Below are 17,791 nucleotides of genomic sequence, written 5' to 3'. Positions count from 1 at the left end.
TGTTTGATTGGAAATTTGCTTAAAAATTTAATAAATGACATTGTCATCGTTGTAATATATATATATACGTATTTTCTAAGATTTAATTGTATCAGTATGTTTAATCCCTTGGGAGTTAACTATAATGACACATAAAAACTATGCATAGACAAGTTTTATCATGAGTATAGGTTCACTTTGTCTAAATATTCTTGGAGCCAATTTTTTTTCCTTCTCTTTCTTTCCCTTTCTTTTCTTTTCTTTTCTATTGTTGTTCGGTTAGTTTTTCTTTTTCTTTTTTTTTTTTGTGTTTGTGTTGTCTTCAATATCTTTGATCTTTGAATCGAAAAGGAAGTTAGAACAACCTAAATGGTTAATATATATTCATGCTCACTATTTACAGTTGTTTGTTTAATCACCTTAAACCCTAGTGTCTCTATAAGGTTCCGTCTATATATGGTTTTGAAATTATAGTCACTATATTATAGCATATCATATCACACCATATATTAGATAATAAGGAGTATCTGTGTTTTGTTCGCGTGGTTAACTGACCTTATTGTTGTTGTTTTTTGTTTGTTTTCTGTTTTGTGTTATTGATTATTTGTTTAATCTGAATGTTTTAATACTATTTATCTTGGTGAACTGATATAATAATAGTAATAATATATACATTGACTAAAGGATATTGGATTTTACAGGTTCGTAATATCTAACATAGATATTTTTTTATCATTATTATTATACTTATCCATTTCTGTTTTCTGTTAAGCTCCGTAGATAATTTATCTACCTAGTGGTATCATATCAATAATTTATAAAAACTTCCTCTTCTTTTTCTGTTTGCTTTAATTATTCTCATTATTATTAGTGTTCAGATTTGACATTATTTTAAAATGACTGTTGATTATGAAATTTATAAGGAAGGTGGGATTTTAAAAGATAGGTATCAAAAGATTGAAGATATAAGTGAAGGTTCCTATGGCTATGTGTCTTTGGCTAAAGATCTCAAGGAAAAAAAATTGGTTGCTGTTAAATATATCTTTAAACTAGACGAAGACGAAGATAGATCAGATAATTATGATTCTGATAAAAACTATTCTGATAGAAACTATGATTCAAGTCAAGAAAAATTCCATGTTCAAAATAAATCTACTAATAAAAATACTGATAAATCACTGATATCTTCTAACATTAAATCTAAGATGTCTAATGATGTATGTTTTGAAGCTATGTATGAAGTAGATATACAAACTAAAATTGGTAAACATAATAATATTGTACAGCTATTAGATTTCTTTGATTCTTACATCATTTTAGAGTATTGTACAGGTGGTGATCTATATGAGGCTATTAAAGATGATATTGTGCCAAGGTCAACTAATGCAATCACTCATATCATATCACAGATACTCGATGCTGTTGAATATGTTCATAATAAGCATATTTATCATAGAGATATTAAACCTGAAAACATTTTGATTACTGGGATAGATTGGACAATCAAGTTGACAGATTGGGGGTTAGCAACCACGAACAAAACGTCAATGGATAGATCTATCGGTTCAGAAAGATATATGGCACCAGAATTGTTTGAATCAAATTTGGATCTTGAAGAAAGGAAAGAACCTTATCATTGTGATAAAGTAGATCTTTGGGCTATGGGGATTGTTTTCTTAAATATTGTTTTCCATAAAAATCCATTTAGTGTAGCCAATCAATCAGACAAATCTTTTTGTTATTTTGCCGCTAACAGAGAAGCACTGTTTGATGTCTTTTCATCAATGACATATGATTTCTTTCAAGTTTTACGGTATTGTTTAACAATTGATCCAATGAATAGAGATTTGAAACAAATCAGGGTTGAATTAGATAATCTAAATGAATATACTTTTGATGATGAATATTACAACAACCTTGAAGAAGAAGAAGAAGAAAACTATGGATACGGAAGCAGTGGAACTGAGTACGATACCGAAGTCTCTGAGTCTGCATCAAATGCTGTTCAACCGCCGGTATCTTTACCTACACCTGTTGGCTCATTAAAACCTTCAAATGATACAAAAAATCAGTCGATTGACGTAGATATGGATAAATCAGCTGCATCAATTGATAACAATAATACAGTAGCAACTGCAGTTGCTGCTAATAATATAGAAATTAAAGAAAAGATTAAAGATTCTACCTCCCAACTAATATCACAAAACAATAATTCTAACCAGCATTTAGAAATTCCTACATCTTATGCTGTTCAAGATAATTTGCATGATCATCATACAAATCCAAATAATAAAGGCTCACATAAAAATGATCCTTCAGATATATCTAAATCTAATACGAAATTCAAATACAGTAGTAATAATAAAAAGAACCGTGGTAAGAAGAAAAATAATGGTAGATATCATATTAAACCAATTCAAATCAGAAATAGGAATAAATCAAAGATTATTAAAAATTCTAGAAAACCCTTGGGTATACCAACACCAAATACACATATTAATAATTTTTTCCATGATTATAAAAAGAATAAAGATAAATCTAATTTTAATACAAGAGACTTTTTTACTCCACCTAGTGTTCAAAATAGATATATGGAAGGTGTGTTCGATCATAAATACCGTAAAAATAAATCAAAGTATTACTTGACAACAAACACTAATAATAATAATAATATCAATCCTCATGGAATTTATGGTGCTAATAAAGGTTGGCATAGTAGTTATAACCAAAATAATGGTTTAAGCAACAGTTTTAAATACAATAAATTTAGAAGACCAAGTACAACAGGTAATTCAGGTTATAATGTGTCAACTCTTAAAAGTTCGCATGGCCAAAGAAATAGCTTCAACAATGGTTCATTAACATCAGGTTTCTTTAGGCGTAGTTCATTAACAACACATTCACCAGGAGCATATATTCCGCCAAACCAAAGAAATTCAATTAGTCATGCTAGTGGTAATAGCCCTTTACCGAATCTAGCATATGCATCTCTATCAACATATAATAATATTCCTGATATCTCTACTGTTTTGGATAATGGGCATTATAATAATTCTCCAGGTTCTGTGAATTCCCATAATAGTCGTGATAGTAGTAGTATCAGTAGTAGAAATTACAATAACAATAACAGTTATGATAATAACGATAGTAATCACAATAATATTAATAATTTAAGGAAAAATAATTCTCATGAATTAAGCATATTAAATGATGATGGTCATGAATCTGACGATGCATTATTTACATTAGATGAAAATGATTCCGATTTAGTTAAAAATTTCAATTCTTTATCAATAAATTCAGGCACTGCACACATGGGTATGATGAGTCATGACCATATTCATGATAATGGAAACACAGCAAACATTGCTGGTCATGATTTATTAAATGTTCCATCTTCAAATTCAGTACCTTCGGTTTTAGTGTCTCAGCATTTCTCCACTTCCGATGAGTCTACAGTATCAAATACATTAGGAAGATTAGTTACTAAAGGTGGTACCCCAAGTGTTACGAATGACTATTTACCAGATTTATTGAAATCGCCTGTAACTAATGAAATTCATCATGATGACATGGTCAATTCATTGGTTAACAACAACTATAATCAGCCTATTAATGGTGGTGTTCTTCATAGATCATCTTTTGGTGACAATCATTCAAAAACATTTAAACCTGGGGTTTACATTCCACCTCATCATAGAAGAGCTTCTATGAATCAACAATCGTCGTCGTCTCCACCTTATGAACATGTATTAAATGTGTCAAATAATCAAATCAGCTATGATAATAATTTTAATGAAAAAAATAATGAAAAAAAGAACACAGCAGATAATTCTCACGATAAAATACAATCTTTCAACATATTAATGAATCCATCCCAATCTACAACATCATTGCAAAATGAATATGCATTTGCAGATTCTAATACTGAAGCCATAATATTTGAAGAGGATGAAGAAGTGGCTTCAAATAATGGAAGAACAGTGTTTGGTCCATATGAAATTTATGATAATAAATCGGATTATGATAAATTAAACAAATTTAGAGCTGGTAGGAAATCTACCACACTACAAGATGAAATTGTGGGCTCTTTAGAGCAATATAAGAATAATTGGTTATTACAACAACAATCACAACAAGAAGAAATTATTTGACACCACATTTATATAGTTATAGTCATAGTCATAAAAATACTAATAATAATAATATTTTTGCCAATCAGTCTCTTTCTTTTATTATTTTTTTATGATGCTCATTATTATGGAAAGTACCTATGTATATATGAAATTATATATATATATATAGAACTTCATACATTAGTATATAATACTGATATAATATTATTAAATTGTGTGATCTGATAATGCTATTTATTATATCGTACATATGAACGTAGACATATATACATGTATGTATATATATATATATATATATATCATTTACTTATCCTATTCTTACCCATAACTTTTTTCTTCTTTTGAGTAGAGTTAATTTTCTCTATCAATAATTCTTTTTCATATTTGCTATCTTCAAATTTGATATGTTTATTTACTCTATCATTGTTATTATTTTCAGTGGTAGCAGTATTTTGAAAGTGTTTTTTGCTGATGGCTGGTTCTTGTTTTAACGATGCTACAATTGAAGACTTCAATTTCGTTTGTTTATTAATATTATCACTTTCAGTTTTTATTTTTTTTATTTGTAAATTTTTAGCCTTTTGCATATATTCTTTGCATCTATTTAACTCAATCATAATAGTTTTATCCAAATGTTTGCAACCAAGTAACTTCATATAAGCAAATAACAAAGAATTCAAAATATAACAGTAATTGTTAACCAAATCTAACTTATCTAACTCACTCGTCATAATAACTAATTTATCATTTAATGACTCTTTTACCATATGCTGCAAATCTGGTTGTAATGTTTGAAGATGACGTTTAAGATTATTTATATAAGGTTTAATTTTTTGTAAATCTTGATCCATTTTGCGTGTGCGTGTGCTTTCTTAAATGTTGAGATAATGATAGGTTACTGATGTGATATATAATATTCTCAAAATATGTATTGGTATAAAGGAGTAGACTTATATTATAACAAGAAATAGTTTTTTTTGGTTACCTTTGATATTTATCTCACCTTCTCATTAACATTGTTTTTTTTTTTTATTTTTCCTATTTTTAAATTTTTCAATTTTCTTTCTTCTAGAAAAAATTCTGTTAAAGGTAAATTAAGAAGGTCATATAAATTGAATGCAGTTCAATAGATTAACCTATACAGCAATATACAGAAGGTGTACATACAGAGATAAAAAAAATAAAATAGATTGTGTATACGAATATATAATTAGTTGATTTAATATATAGTTTCTTATATGGTTACATATTTTGATTGTTATAATTGAAGGGAGAACTACAAGAAAGTTAGAGGTATGAATACATAATCTATATCATTTCTAAACCTTTAATTTACTTGGTTTGTACCATAATCATCAATATCTCTGTTATGTTTCTCTATCTATATATATGTTTATGTTTATATATTGATAAAAAATTTAGAGTCTTTTTGGAAAGGGCCTGTTTTTTTGCTAGAATTTTCATCAGCGGCTAAATTAACCAGCTTCTACTTTCTGATATTTTTAGTATTTAAGAAAGAGGTTTCAAAGAATATTTTGCAAGAAAGAAGATTACATCAATAGATTTTATTAGAAAGTAAGAAAGAAGGATATAGCGTTTTATTAACCCCCTCCCCTCTTAAAGTTGTGTGCAAATACGAGAAAATGATCCAAACAGAAAAACAAAAAGAATTAGATCTATTACAAGAACAATTCGATTCATTATTAAAGGTACACAATCTGTATGTTATAAATTAAAGCAGCAAATAAACCTTATAGTTATATACTAGTTTATTAACAATGTTAGTTGATATATATATATATATATATATACTTATGTATTTACAGATGTAGGTATCTGTTATTAAATTTTTTTCTAGACCAATATTGAGTCCAAATGATATAATAGGTACACATATTAAGGATTTAAAAGCGTATAACGAATTAAGAGATGCAGGTCTTAGAATGGTCCAAATGGTAGCTGACGATAAGAAGATATCTCTTAAAGAAGTGGTTGATGAGATTGGCTACTCTATCAAAGATGATTAATTTCCATATACAAGTATCAGACCATTTTTCATTTATTTTTTTAACTAGTTATATTCTTCTGTTTTTTTGTTTTTTTTTTTGAGAATTTATTTGAAAACTGATATTACTGTACAACATTAACCATTGTTGCACTACAATTTTGTTATCATGTTGTTATCATTTCAAAGTTTTATTCATATATTGCTATTAATGTGTTGATATTTTGAAAGTGACGCTATCATGTTTCTTGACTGTGATATTTTTCTTTTCTTTATTTTATTTTCTTGGAGAACCAAAAAGAAATCAAAAAAAAAGCATTCGGAGAATCAAACATTTTTATAATTTATTGGAAAGAACAACTAAAGTAATGTTTAATTAAAATATTTAATTGTCATATATATTGCCATTTAGATAAATATTGTGACTTTTCATGACAATTTTGATTATTATCACTAATAAGTAGAGAGTTTTAGTAACTTATAGAGTATTCATAAATACAAAATAAACAAATCTTTTAGGATTTACAAAAGCAATAGATTTTTAAAGTGAATTTCCATATAGCTCGACTTATATAGATCTATATTTGTTTTTTTTTTTTTTTCAGATAGTTGAATGTTATTAGAAGAATTTATTATTTCATACCAAAGATAAAAGTTAAAAGGATTGAAATATAATTAAGTGTGGATTATAAGAAAATATTTTATCCTTTTGTTTAACATTATTTTTACAATCTTACATTTTAGTTAAATTATAATAAAACAGAGGTAAACAATAGTATATGCATGGTATAAAGTTATCTAGATATCTTAAAATATTGGTGCTACTATGGTTCCTGCTGAATTTGGTTAATGGTTCATTGAGATCTGTAGGGTCTAGCAACTTTGATGCTGAACATGAAGAGCAAAGAATAAGTCTAGTGAGAAAAAATCAAAGAAAAAATATAGAAGGCTCTGGCTCTAATCAACGACTTTTATTGCCAAAATTTCATAATGATAAATTGTTGGATAAAATAGAGTCAACTATAATGAGCTCTAGAACCACACGCCCATCACAAGCAATTCCAAATAAGGTGCAAGATGGACACGGATTAATAGCAACCCTTCCGGTTTCATATCTTGTTGGGAGAACAATCAATGATCTTACTTTAACTGACTTAATTATTGTAGCAGATATTGAAGGTTATTTGCATGCAGTCAATAGAAGTACAGGTGAAACAAAATGGTCTCTTAATTCTACTGGATTCGAACCTTTGGTGAAGATAGAGCAGCAATCCTCCGTAGAAACAAAAGAAACTTTAATTGTTGAACCTTTTAGAAACGGTTTACTGTATTTTTTTCATGCTAACCAAGGATTACAGAGAATTCCAGCATCTGTACGTCAATTAATTGACAATTCACCAGAGTATATGAGGGCAACACTTCCTGTTGATAATTATGGTACTACAGTTGAGGATGAAAAGATCTTTACAGGGTCTAGATCCAGTTCATTATACACAATTGATCTTAATTCAGGAGATATCATATCTGCATTCGGTTTTGGAACTAGAAATTTTGTCAAATGCTTTCCTGATGACGGCAATAAATATTCTGTACATCCATCAAATTTACTAACTATTGGAAAATCAATTTATCACTTGCAAATTGATAGTCATTCTTCCTCTGTCTTTAATGTAACCTATGCAGAATGGCAACCAAATTCTTTGGATTCACATCTTTCAAATGAAAATACAATTCCAGGAGATGGGTTACTGATTACTCCCTTTAGAGATAAGACATTATTAGCAGTGGATACTCATATGAGAGTAGCGAAATGGATATCATCTGAATTCCCAGGTATTGTTACAACAGTATTTGATGTATTTATGGATAATTATTCTTCCGAACCTGTACTTGTAGCTCATCCATTTCATTCTATATCAGATGAGGAAACTGAGGGAAGTAAAGTTTACTTAGAACAAATTGAGAATCAATCATGGGTGGCTTTCTCTATAACAAATTATCCATCACTAGTTAAAGCCGCACCGCTATCAAAATATGTAACTAGTGATAATTGGAGAAGTGAATCAATTTTTAAAAATGAGAATCTTTTTAGAACATCTGTGATAGGTGTTCATGTACTTAAAGAACCATCTTATCACTTTTCAAATCAATACTTAACCAGATCCCAAACTATGCCGTTATTAATTGATTCTGTTGCATATGAATCAAAAGCCTTAGCAACGAAGCAATTGAATATATATCCAAATCAAGAAATAATAAATGACCTAGAAGAAGAAATAAAGGACAATCGTGAAGAGAAGTATATTAAATCTTCAATAGCTCTATATATACTAAGATTTTGCTATAAAATTTTTGAAAATGGTCTGATACTAATAGTTTCAGTACTAATTTTGGGAGTCTTACAAAGGCTTCACCTTGTACCACCTATTGGAGCTATATTGAATATATTCGGAATAGCTCCTGTTTTTAACAATTTAGATAATATCAATAAAGTCAATAAAGAAGTAAATACTTCAGAAAATGGGCAAAATTCTTCTACAGATGAGGTTACCATCATTGATGAAGTAACAAAGACTGCAAATCACTATGTCAACAATCTTAGTCCTGATGTAGTAGTGAACGAAGAATTGGACATTATAACAAAGAAGAAGAGGAAACGTGGCACTAGGGGTGGTAAGAACAATAAACGTAAAGGAAATACCTTAGAAAATAATGAGGTATCAGACAATTTAAAACATCTGGTTGTGTCAAATAAGGTTTTAGGATATGGTTCTTCAGGTACTGTAGTCTTTGAAGGTAAGTTTCAAGGAAGACCAGTCGCGGTGAAGCGGATGCTTTTAGATTTTTGTGATTTAGCTGAAAGAGAAATTGAGCTGTTAACTGAAAGTGATAATCATAGTAATATCATTAGATATTATTGCTCTGAAACCACTGAGAAATTTCTATATATCGCATTAGAACGTTGTAATGCCTCTTTACAAGATATTATTGAAATGAAAAATCCTAAGATTGAAATATCTGATTCATTAATTAAAACTCTAGATCCTATAAACATACTTTTTCAAATTGCATCAGGTATTGCGTACCTTCATTTGTTAAAGATTATTCACAGGGATATCAAACCACAGAATATTTTATTAGCAGTTTCTAAAATTATTGATAAAAATACGGACATTGAGACTGAAAAGATACGAATATTGATATCTGATTTTGGATTGTGCAAAAAATTAGATGTCGACCAGTCATCTTTCAGGACAAACCTTAATAACCCAGCAGGTACAACTGGTTGGAGAGCACCTGAGTTGTTAAATGGGAGTTTAGTCAACAATGATGTTATGTCGAGTAGTACTACCTTAAATAAAAATGATTGTGTGCAAGAATTATCAAATTCGTCTACTGGTACATTTTATGATACGTATACAAAACAACGACTAACAAGAGCCATTGATATCTTTTCGTTGGGATGCGTTTTTTATTATGTCCTATCTAAAGGAGAACATCCATTTGGTGATAAATTCATAAGAGAATCAAACATAATTAATGGCTACTATAATTTGGACCATCTGAAAAGGACTATTGAATATAAATCTGTAACTTTAGAAGCAACAGACTTAATTAAAAGGATGATTGATAAGGATCCTAAAAAAAGACCTACTGCAGCTATAGTGTTGAAACATCCACTATTTTGGCCAATATCTAAGAAATTGGTTTTTTTGTTAAAGTTTAGTGATCGGTTTGAAATAGAAAACAAAGATCCAACTAATCAGTTATTATTAAAATTAAATGTTGTATCTTCTAAAGTGATTAAAAATAGGGATTGGTCTTCCAAGTTTGATCAAAAATTCATGGAAAATTTGGGTAAATATAGAAAATATCATTTTGAAAGGGTATTAGATTTATTGAGAGCAATAAGAAACAAGTATCATCATTTTATGGATTTGCCTGAGGATCTAGCTAAAGAAATGGGACCTTTACCAGATGGATTTTATAAATATTTTATACGAAAATTTCCTAATTTACTAATGGAAGTCTATCTATTTGTCGAGGAAAATATGAAAGAGGAACAAGTGTTTGCTGAATTTTTTTAGTTAGATAAATTATATGTGTTGATCTATGTTGTATTTTATATCGTTTTAAAAATCTCCTTTGCATAAATAATACTATTTATTTTGGATTTATAAGGATATATTGAGAAATAGTGAAGCAAGATGGAATAATAAGATTATGGAAAAAGATAAAGTGAGCAATTACATGAATAATTGTTTTATTTATAGATAAAGTTACTACTGATACACGAATATATATATATATATTTCAACTATATAGCTTTATCATGTTCGGTTTATTTATATTCTAGCTTTAATGAGTGATATATGTTTTAGTTGACTAAACGATTATCTTTAGGTGACATGCTAGTAATGGTACTTTTATTATTTTTTAAATAATATTCGGCTAGTTTGATTGCAATAATTGTGAATATGCATGCAGATGCAAACATTTCATCGAACCAACAATCGATAGTAATGTTAGGTACAGTGAATTTTTCACCTAATAAATTTTTTAATCTAAGAGATATATTGAAAGGTAGGTTTGATCTGATCATTAAAACTGTGGCAATTACATAGATACCAGTTAATTCAGAAATAAGTAAATTTTTGATTATTGATGGATTTTTATTTGAGTATCCACTTTTACCATTACTGAAGGAGGGAAGTTCTTCCTCCTCAACATTATTAGCCATAGCATACATGGCCACTACCTGGAAACGTATTGGAAGTAGACCCATAATGAAGGAAATTGTGGTATAAACAGTAGATATAGAACCAATGAACAATGAAGCAGATAAAAATAAAGAGATCTGGCTTTTTAAAGATTCTAAATCATGTTGATAATTGAAATTGAATAATAAAATATCAAGAATATTGGCTAAAGTCACAGCTAACGGATCCGTTTTGCTTTTAAAGCGGTCATATTGATAATCAGTTGGATAATTGATGAAATGATGTAAGATTTTAGGAAGTCGCACTAAGAAAGTGAAAGTGATTCTGTGGATACAGTATATAATAAACATGGATCCACATACTCTCTTTATGATTAATACGTTACGGGATTGTTTCAATGAATTGTTTATTTTGGATAAGTTGACTTGATATTTCCCAAGGATATCAATGTATTTATTTTTCATAGTAGAGGTGACATAATCAGAGTCCTGACTCATTCTTTTAAGCAATTGTTTTCTTTTATACTCATATTCTTGAATTCTATGTTCAAGAGTTTCTTTAGAAGACCAGAGAAGAAAGTTTTGTTTTTGAAAGTTATTTAACATAGAATTATGATATATCGATGAATGTTTCTTGTCCATAAATCTGTACCATAGAAACACAGAAGTGTAATACACTGTCGAGACACATGCTATTCCCGACAGATGTGCCATTAACGTTAATCCAGCAATAGACAATCTTGTTAAAATATTATTGGAAAAAGAGAATGGGCCGAAGTCAATAAGGTATAGGATTGTAATTAATCCCCCAATCAAAGCAGTAGTAACCATAATCAATCTATCCATGTCTAATTTGTCATTAAAAAATTTATTTAGAATAGATATTAGTATACAAAAGGGTTGAATTAAGATTAATATTAATGATAATAAAAATGCAATCAAGGGCCAGATAAATTCTGTGATGAAATCTGCTTGTTTTCCATTATCACTAGTTTTAATATAGAATAGTATGATTTCAATTGCTATCAGATAACATGTCATCGCTAATGAAAATAAAATTCTGACACACTTGGAGATTTTATTAGAAGATAAAGAATATTCTGTGTAAAATTTCTGCATAAAAGTATCTTTTATATACATTTTAGGATTCTGATACCAACTTTCCGGTAAATGGGACATGCAATCCCAATTAACAGAATTAGTATCATCAAATAATAGATGCAATTTAAACCACATGTGATTATAGGACCAACAATAAACAACCACACTGGATATTACTAGCATAATAAAGAAAAGGAACTCGTACATGACCAAACTTTGGAATATACTTCAGTGATTAACAAGTACAATACCTTTTTCGAACTATGGTTATATTGCATAAAATAAACTAAATAAGTGAATGAATAAATAAATAAATATTTTATTTCCTTCCTGTTGTGAATCGTTAATTCCTCCCTCAATATATGTTTTGTCTAGTCCTCAACTGTCCATACTAAGAAGACATTAGTGCTAATCCTTTATGTTAAGCCCTTTATTATTTTAGTGTTCTAACCTTATTTAAAAGGAGATGAGTTGAATAAAATTGATTCTTCATGTTAAGTTTTACATCTAAAAATATACCGTCCTTATTTTCGAATTTTTTCTGTATTTTGTATCTTTTTTTTTTTTGAGAATGTTGGAACAATTTTTTTTTGAATGTTTTTTCTTTTGTATAAACTGGAAGGATCGATGAAAAGAAGAGGTAGAATGGAAGAATTGTACAAGAAGGGTGTCATTCTCTATTAAGTTATTGGACTCCTAATTAAGGGCTCTCTTTTGTATTAACACCAATATTACTGTTCAAGAGTAGTTAATAGATTGTGATTAAAAAATTATACTATAATGGATGTATGTGTGTGTGTTTATAGATTTTATTCTTTTCATTTAGTACCTTCCCTTGAGGTGTTAATTGATTTAAACTTAAGGAGAAAATTAATTGCTAATCATTAGTATTATATAAACTATCCTGATACTAACCGTCTAACTTTCAAAGGAATTCATAAATCCATATTGATTTTTTTTTAGAAAAAATAAAATAAAATAAAGTCGTTCTTGGATTTATGATTATAAAATATTTAGTTTTGTTACGTTTATTTATGTTAGAACTCTAGAAGATTAGAACTACATGATTTAAATACAAGAGCATGGAATGGTGAAGAAGTTTTCTTGTTAAAAAATAGCAAGCTGGATTCGAGTATCAAAAAGAATACAGGGTTTATCAAGAAATTGAAAAAGGGTGTAACCAAAGATTCCAAAGATTCTTTACTGAATGACTTAACTGAATTATCGCTAGAAAAATATCTTTCTGAACTGATAACAACAGCTAGTGAGTTATTATGGAATGTTTCTACAAAGAATGAAAATATTATTGCTGTTACAGAAGTTATTAGTGCCATACATCAAAGATTTAATGCTAGGTTTACTGGAAAACTTTTTGGATTATTCTTAGTCAACTTTGTGAATCCATCAGTCACTGATAAGGATAACTCTGCGCCTGTAGAAAAGGAGGAATTGGTTAGATTGACCAGATTGAAAGCGACAGTAACACTCTTAACGGAATTATACCTTGTTGGTGTATTTACATCTCTTGATATCGTTGAAGATAAAGACATGTTACCTCTATATCTCCAAAGAAAGATTTCAAAGAAGGAACCATTCATTTTCACTATTTTGAAAGAATTATTAAATTACAAATTCAAATTTGGCTTTAGCACTCTTCTTGCCACTCATTTTGTTCTAAGATTCCCTACTTTTTTTGATGATAATGACCATTCATGGGATCCTCTGATGCCTGATGTGCAACTTAAATCACTTCTACAATCTTTATTTAAAGTATTTGCCGATGCAGTAGTGAATAAGACAATAGACTTAGATAAAAGGATTCATAAACTTTTTAAAGAACATCAAAAATGTCAAATTAGGACAGGGAGACTGGTAAATGAGTATCTAGAAGAGCATGACACTTTAGTACCCATATTTCAGAGATTTAATAGTGCGACTACAGTGTTTGTAGAAACTTTTAAGTTAGATCCACCTAAACTTGTTGAAGATGATAAAGAAACAGATGAAAAATCACCACAGTCCATAATTACTAACCAAGTTTTGCCGCCTAGTGAAAGGTTATGGGAAAATGAAGAAACTAAAAGGTTCTATGAAAATTTACCAGATATTGAAGAAGTTGTTAAAGAATCTCAGTCAAGAAACTCCACTAGCGATTCAGAGTTAATGAATAATTTTTTTGCAGATTTGGAACTGGCTGACACTAAAGATTCAATTGATAAATTAATAAATGAATATTGGAAGTTAAATTTAGACAATAAAGCTACCAGGAATAGATTACTCAAATTTTTTATCGAAAGTCAAGATTGGAGCAAAATAAAAATATATTCACGGTTTTTAGCAGCAAACAATAAATATTTTCCTGATATTGTAGAAGATTTTATCAAATATTTAGATAATGGATTCAGAAATCAACTTCATTCTAGTAAAATTAATGTGAAAAATATTATATTTTTTGCAGAGATGGTCAAATTTATGTTGGTACCTTCATTCATCATATTTCACAAAATTAGAACACTGATCATGAATTTACAAATTCAAAATAATGTTGAGATATTGACTATCTTCTTTGAGCATGCAGGTAAATTCTTGATACATAAACCTGAGTTTAAAACTGAAATGGAAAAAATGATTCAATTGTTGAAGACAAAGGCTAGAGACAGACAATTAGGTATGAATGTTAAAAGTGCTATAGATAATTCATTAACTTTATTATATCCACCATCAGTTTCAACTTTGAATCAGGAGAAAAGAGAGTTAACTAATGAAGAGAGGTTTTATCATGTTGTCATAAGAAGTGAATTAGCCCGGTTTAATGCTAAAGGTGCTACCATACTGTTAAGGAAAGCTACTTGGAGTGATCCTAATGTCTATAAAACAATGTTTGAACTTTTCACAGAAGTAAATAAAATGAATTACCAAAATATTCCTATTTTGGCGCAAATACTGAGTGGACTATATCCTTACCATAAAAATTTTGTTGTTAAAGTTATTGATCAAACTATTGAAAATATTGAACGTGGTTTAGAAACCAATGATTACGGTGAAAATATGGCTAGAGTGGTGCAAGTAAGGTACTTGACAGAGATATTTAATATGCAAATGATCAAATCCGATGTATTACTTGAAATCATTTTTTTTATTTTGAGATTCGGGTATCCTAACAATCAACCAGTTCCAACCGTTTATAATCTATTAGATCCACCGGATAACTATTTTAGGATCCAATTAATCACAATAATTCTATTGAATGTAGAGAGATACCCATCTATCTTTAAAAAATCACTAGAATTGATACTGAGGTTTTTTGAATACTATATATACATCAAGAAACAACCATTACCGATAGAAACACAATTCAAAATCAAGGATACTTTCATAAAATATGATAAATTGATTAAATTTCAAAAAGCGGAAAATTTACTGGACAGTGCTACAAGGTTACAAAGTTTACTTCAGTCCATAAATGGTCAGAGTAAATCTGGTGAAGGTGATAATATTGACAAGGAAACAGATTTATCATCTGTAGATTCCAAAGATAAAGGCAAAGAAGGAGTAAATGGAATAAAAGAAGAGGATGATGAAGATGATGAAGATGATGAAGATGATGAGCCCAGGTACACGGATGAGGAGGACGAGCAAGAATTAGAAGAGGAAGATCCTCATATTTTAAAGACTGATGTTACTACTATAGATGATGATGTAAATATTTCAGAAGAAAAAGATATGTCAGATGCCAGTGAAATTAGTGATTTTGATAATCTGGATATAGATAGTAGTGGATCTGATGTATCCAGTGTAGACTCTTCCTCAGAAGATGATGATGACGATGATGATGACGATGACGACGACGATGATAATGATGATGATGAAAATAGTAATAATGACGATGATGATGATGATGATGATGATGAATTTAGAGATATTGATGTTGATAGAAACATTGAGTTAGAAAGAATGTATAATGAATTTAAAGAGAAATTACAAACTAGTGAAGAAAGAAAAATAGAAAGTGAGTTGGAAAAACAACTTCAACAAATGATGAATGAGTCTTTAGAAGAACGTAAAAGTGAAAAAATTACAAGTAGTTCTTTGCCAATTTTATCTACATCAAATAGTTCTAAATTATCAAGCAATGAGAAGACAAGGGGAAATGGATCAAAAGTTGCATTTACATTTTTAACAAAATTAGGTAAGAAGACAAATACAAGAACAGTTGGATTACCTAAGGATATTAAATTTGTTTCTGATGTGCTAGAGGAAGAAGAAAAATTAAAGAATGAAAGAGAAAAAATTAAAAAAATTGTGTTGCAAAGAAGTTTTGATTAGCTGCACCTATTTTATCAGTTATATGTTTTTTTTTTTTCAGTTTTGTCATTTGAATATCATTTATACAAATATTTACATATCCATGTGTTTAAAATTGTGTAGAAACAATGTTATGGAAGATTGAATGTATAATATAAAATAAAACAGAACATTGGAGATATACATGAGGAATTATCAATAAAATGTATCCTTGTACCATTTATTTAGTTATTTATTTACTTGATTTCTGTTGCTATTGTTTTCAGTCCATTCTTATTGTTATGATCATCAATTAACTTTAACAAGAACCAAAGTGATATCATCTTCTTTACCACCTTTATATAACTTTCCAGTTAATTTAGAGATTTCTTGTGCAAACACTGATGGATAATTAGGATCTTTACTTAGCTTAACAACGTTTTGTACTAAAGTTTTTGAAAACTTATCAAGATCATTTGATAGCATCTTTGAATTATCTTTCAAAAACAATTCGATATCTTCAGAAGCAATGTTATCGGTGAGACCATCAGTGGCCAATATAACTACATCATTAGATTTTAGTTGAAATTCGTATTCATCGGCATCCTTTGGGGTATTTGTTATATATGATCTGCCAGATAGTCTTGCATTTCTTTCCATCTCTTCTGGAATTATTGAAAGTTGATATGGTGCATTAAAACCCACGGTTTGATATTTTGTTTGGAATACTAGTTTACAATCTCTAAAGACACCACACCAGGAATCACCTAAATTTGCAACTTTCAATAAACCATCCTTTGGAAAATGTGCTACTATAGCAGTGGTTCCACCAACTTCTACAATTTTATCCTCCTTTATCTTATTATAAGAAAGGTCGATGATATCTTTTGGAGTGATTATAGAATGTGACTTCTTGAACTGCAAAGAATTGGAGATTTGGCCCATAGTTTTACATAGTTCTCTTGAGATAGCACTTGAGTCGTAACCATGTTCTGCCCAGCCACCTACACCATCAGCTACGGCAGCATAGACATCAGACTCGGAGTTCACAGTAATGAAATAATTATCCTCGCCTGTTGGGGAGAGCAGAGAGTCCTTCAATTTTTGATATATGACATCGTCTCTATCCTTTGGTTGATATGCGACGGCAGTCTTATAAGAGAATTGATTTGGAGTATGACCATTGTTGCTTGTGTTTGATTGGGTATTACTTGATTGATTGGAATTGGAGTGAAAGTTTTGAGATGTGGAGGAAGAGAAAGAATTTGAATCAGAGACAAAGTACCTTTTGGATACTTTGAAGAGGGTGTTTTTATTGACGAGGTTATTGACTGTAAATAGACTTGGGTTTATAGAATTAGATGGAAAACGTATTAGTAAAGAGACTATAACTGAGCTAAGAAAAATACAAAAACATAACATACTTAAAAAGGAGCTCCTTGAGATCCCTGATATTCTTGGGATTCGTATACCTATGAGATTAAAGGACATTGACAAAATCTGAACAGCAGAGTACAACGATGAGAAAATAAGAAGATTGTTAACTTCTTCTAATGGGGATGGCTC

At 29.4% G+C, this 17,791-nt stretch overlaps 6 protein-coding genes across 6 annotated transcripts, besides 1 other annotated feature; 3 read left to right on the top strand and 3 right to left on the bottom strand.

Annotated features, from left to right (window-relative positions):
- Positions 1-875: 875 nt before the first annotated feature.
- Positions 876-4,133, top strand: KSP1 (putative serine/threonine protein kinase KSP1; the record flags this gene model as incomplete). The annotated part of the gene is made up of 1 exon (XM_064861056.1): positions 876-4,133. The coding sequence occupies one exon, from the start codon at positions 876-878 to the stop codon at positions 4,131-4,133; it is 3,258 nt and encodes a 1,085-aa protein (XP_064717296.1).
- A 281-nt stretch (positions 4,134-4,414) lies between these two features.
- Positions 4,415-4,966, bottom strand: LRP1 (Lrp1p; the record flags this gene model as incomplete). The annotated part of the gene is made up of 1 exon (XM_064861055.1): positions 4,415-4,966. The coding sequence occupies one exon, from the start codon at positions 4,964-4,966 to the stop codon at positions 4,415-4,417; it is 552 nt and encodes a 183-aa protein (XP_064717295.1).
- A 1,092-nt stretch (positions 4,967-6,058) lies between these two features.
- Positions 6,059-6,142: a sequence feature (Short protein (PWA37_004572, KAK5963443.1) was converted to a misc_feature.).
- Positions 6,143-6,899: 757 nt separating this feature from the next.
- On the top strand, positions 6,900-10,208 carry IRE1 (bifunctional endoribonuclease/protein kinase IRE1; the record flags this gene model as incomplete). The annotated part of the gene is made up of 1 exon (XM_064861054.1): positions 6,900-10,208. The coding sequence occupies one exon, from the start codon at positions 6,900-6,902 to the stop codon at positions 10,206-10,208; it is 3,309 nt and encodes a 1,102-aa protein (XP_064717294.1).
- Positions 10,209-10,498: 290 nt separating this feature from the next.
- PWA37_004570 (uncharacterized protein) lies at positions 10,499-12,148 on the bottom strand (the record flags this gene model as incomplete). Its single annotated transcript, XM_064861053.1, has 1 exon — positions 10,499-12,148. The coding sequence occupies one exon, from the start codon at positions 12,146-12,148 to the stop codon at positions 10,499-10,501; it is 1,650 nt and encodes a 549-aa protein (XP_064717293.1).
- A 573-nt stretch (positions 12,149-12,721) lies between these two features.
- Positions 12,722-16,267, top strand: NMD2 (Nmd2p; the record flags this gene model as incomplete). The annotated part of the gene is made up of 2 exons (XM_064861052.1): positions 12,722-12,727; positions 12,983-16,267. 2 exons carry the CDS (start codon positions 12,722-12,724, stop codon positions 16,265-16,267), a joined length of 3,291 nt encoding a protein of 1,096 aa, XP_064717292.1.
- Positions 16,268-16,534: 267 nt separating this feature from the next.
- Positions 16,535-17,716, bottom strand: PTC7 (type 2C protein phosphatase PTC7; the record flags this gene model as incomplete). Its single annotated transcript, XM_064861051.1, has 1 exon — positions 16,535-17,716. One exon carries the CDS (start codon positions 17,714-17,716, stop codon positions 16,535-16,537), a length of 1,182 nt encoding a protein of 393 aa, XP_064717291.1.
- Positions 17,717-17,791: the final 75 nt, after the last annotated feature.

This window comes from Arxiozyma heterogenica (assembly GCF_036370985.1).
Source record: "Arxiozyma heterogenica strain weizmannii chromosome Unknown scaffold_6, whole genome shotgun sequence".
NCBI lineage: Eukaryota > Fungi > Ascomycota > Saccharomycetes > Saccharomycetales > Saccharomycetaceae > Arxiozyma > Arxiozyma heterogenica.
This window is presented reverse-complemented; position numbering and strand designations above follow the sequence as displayed.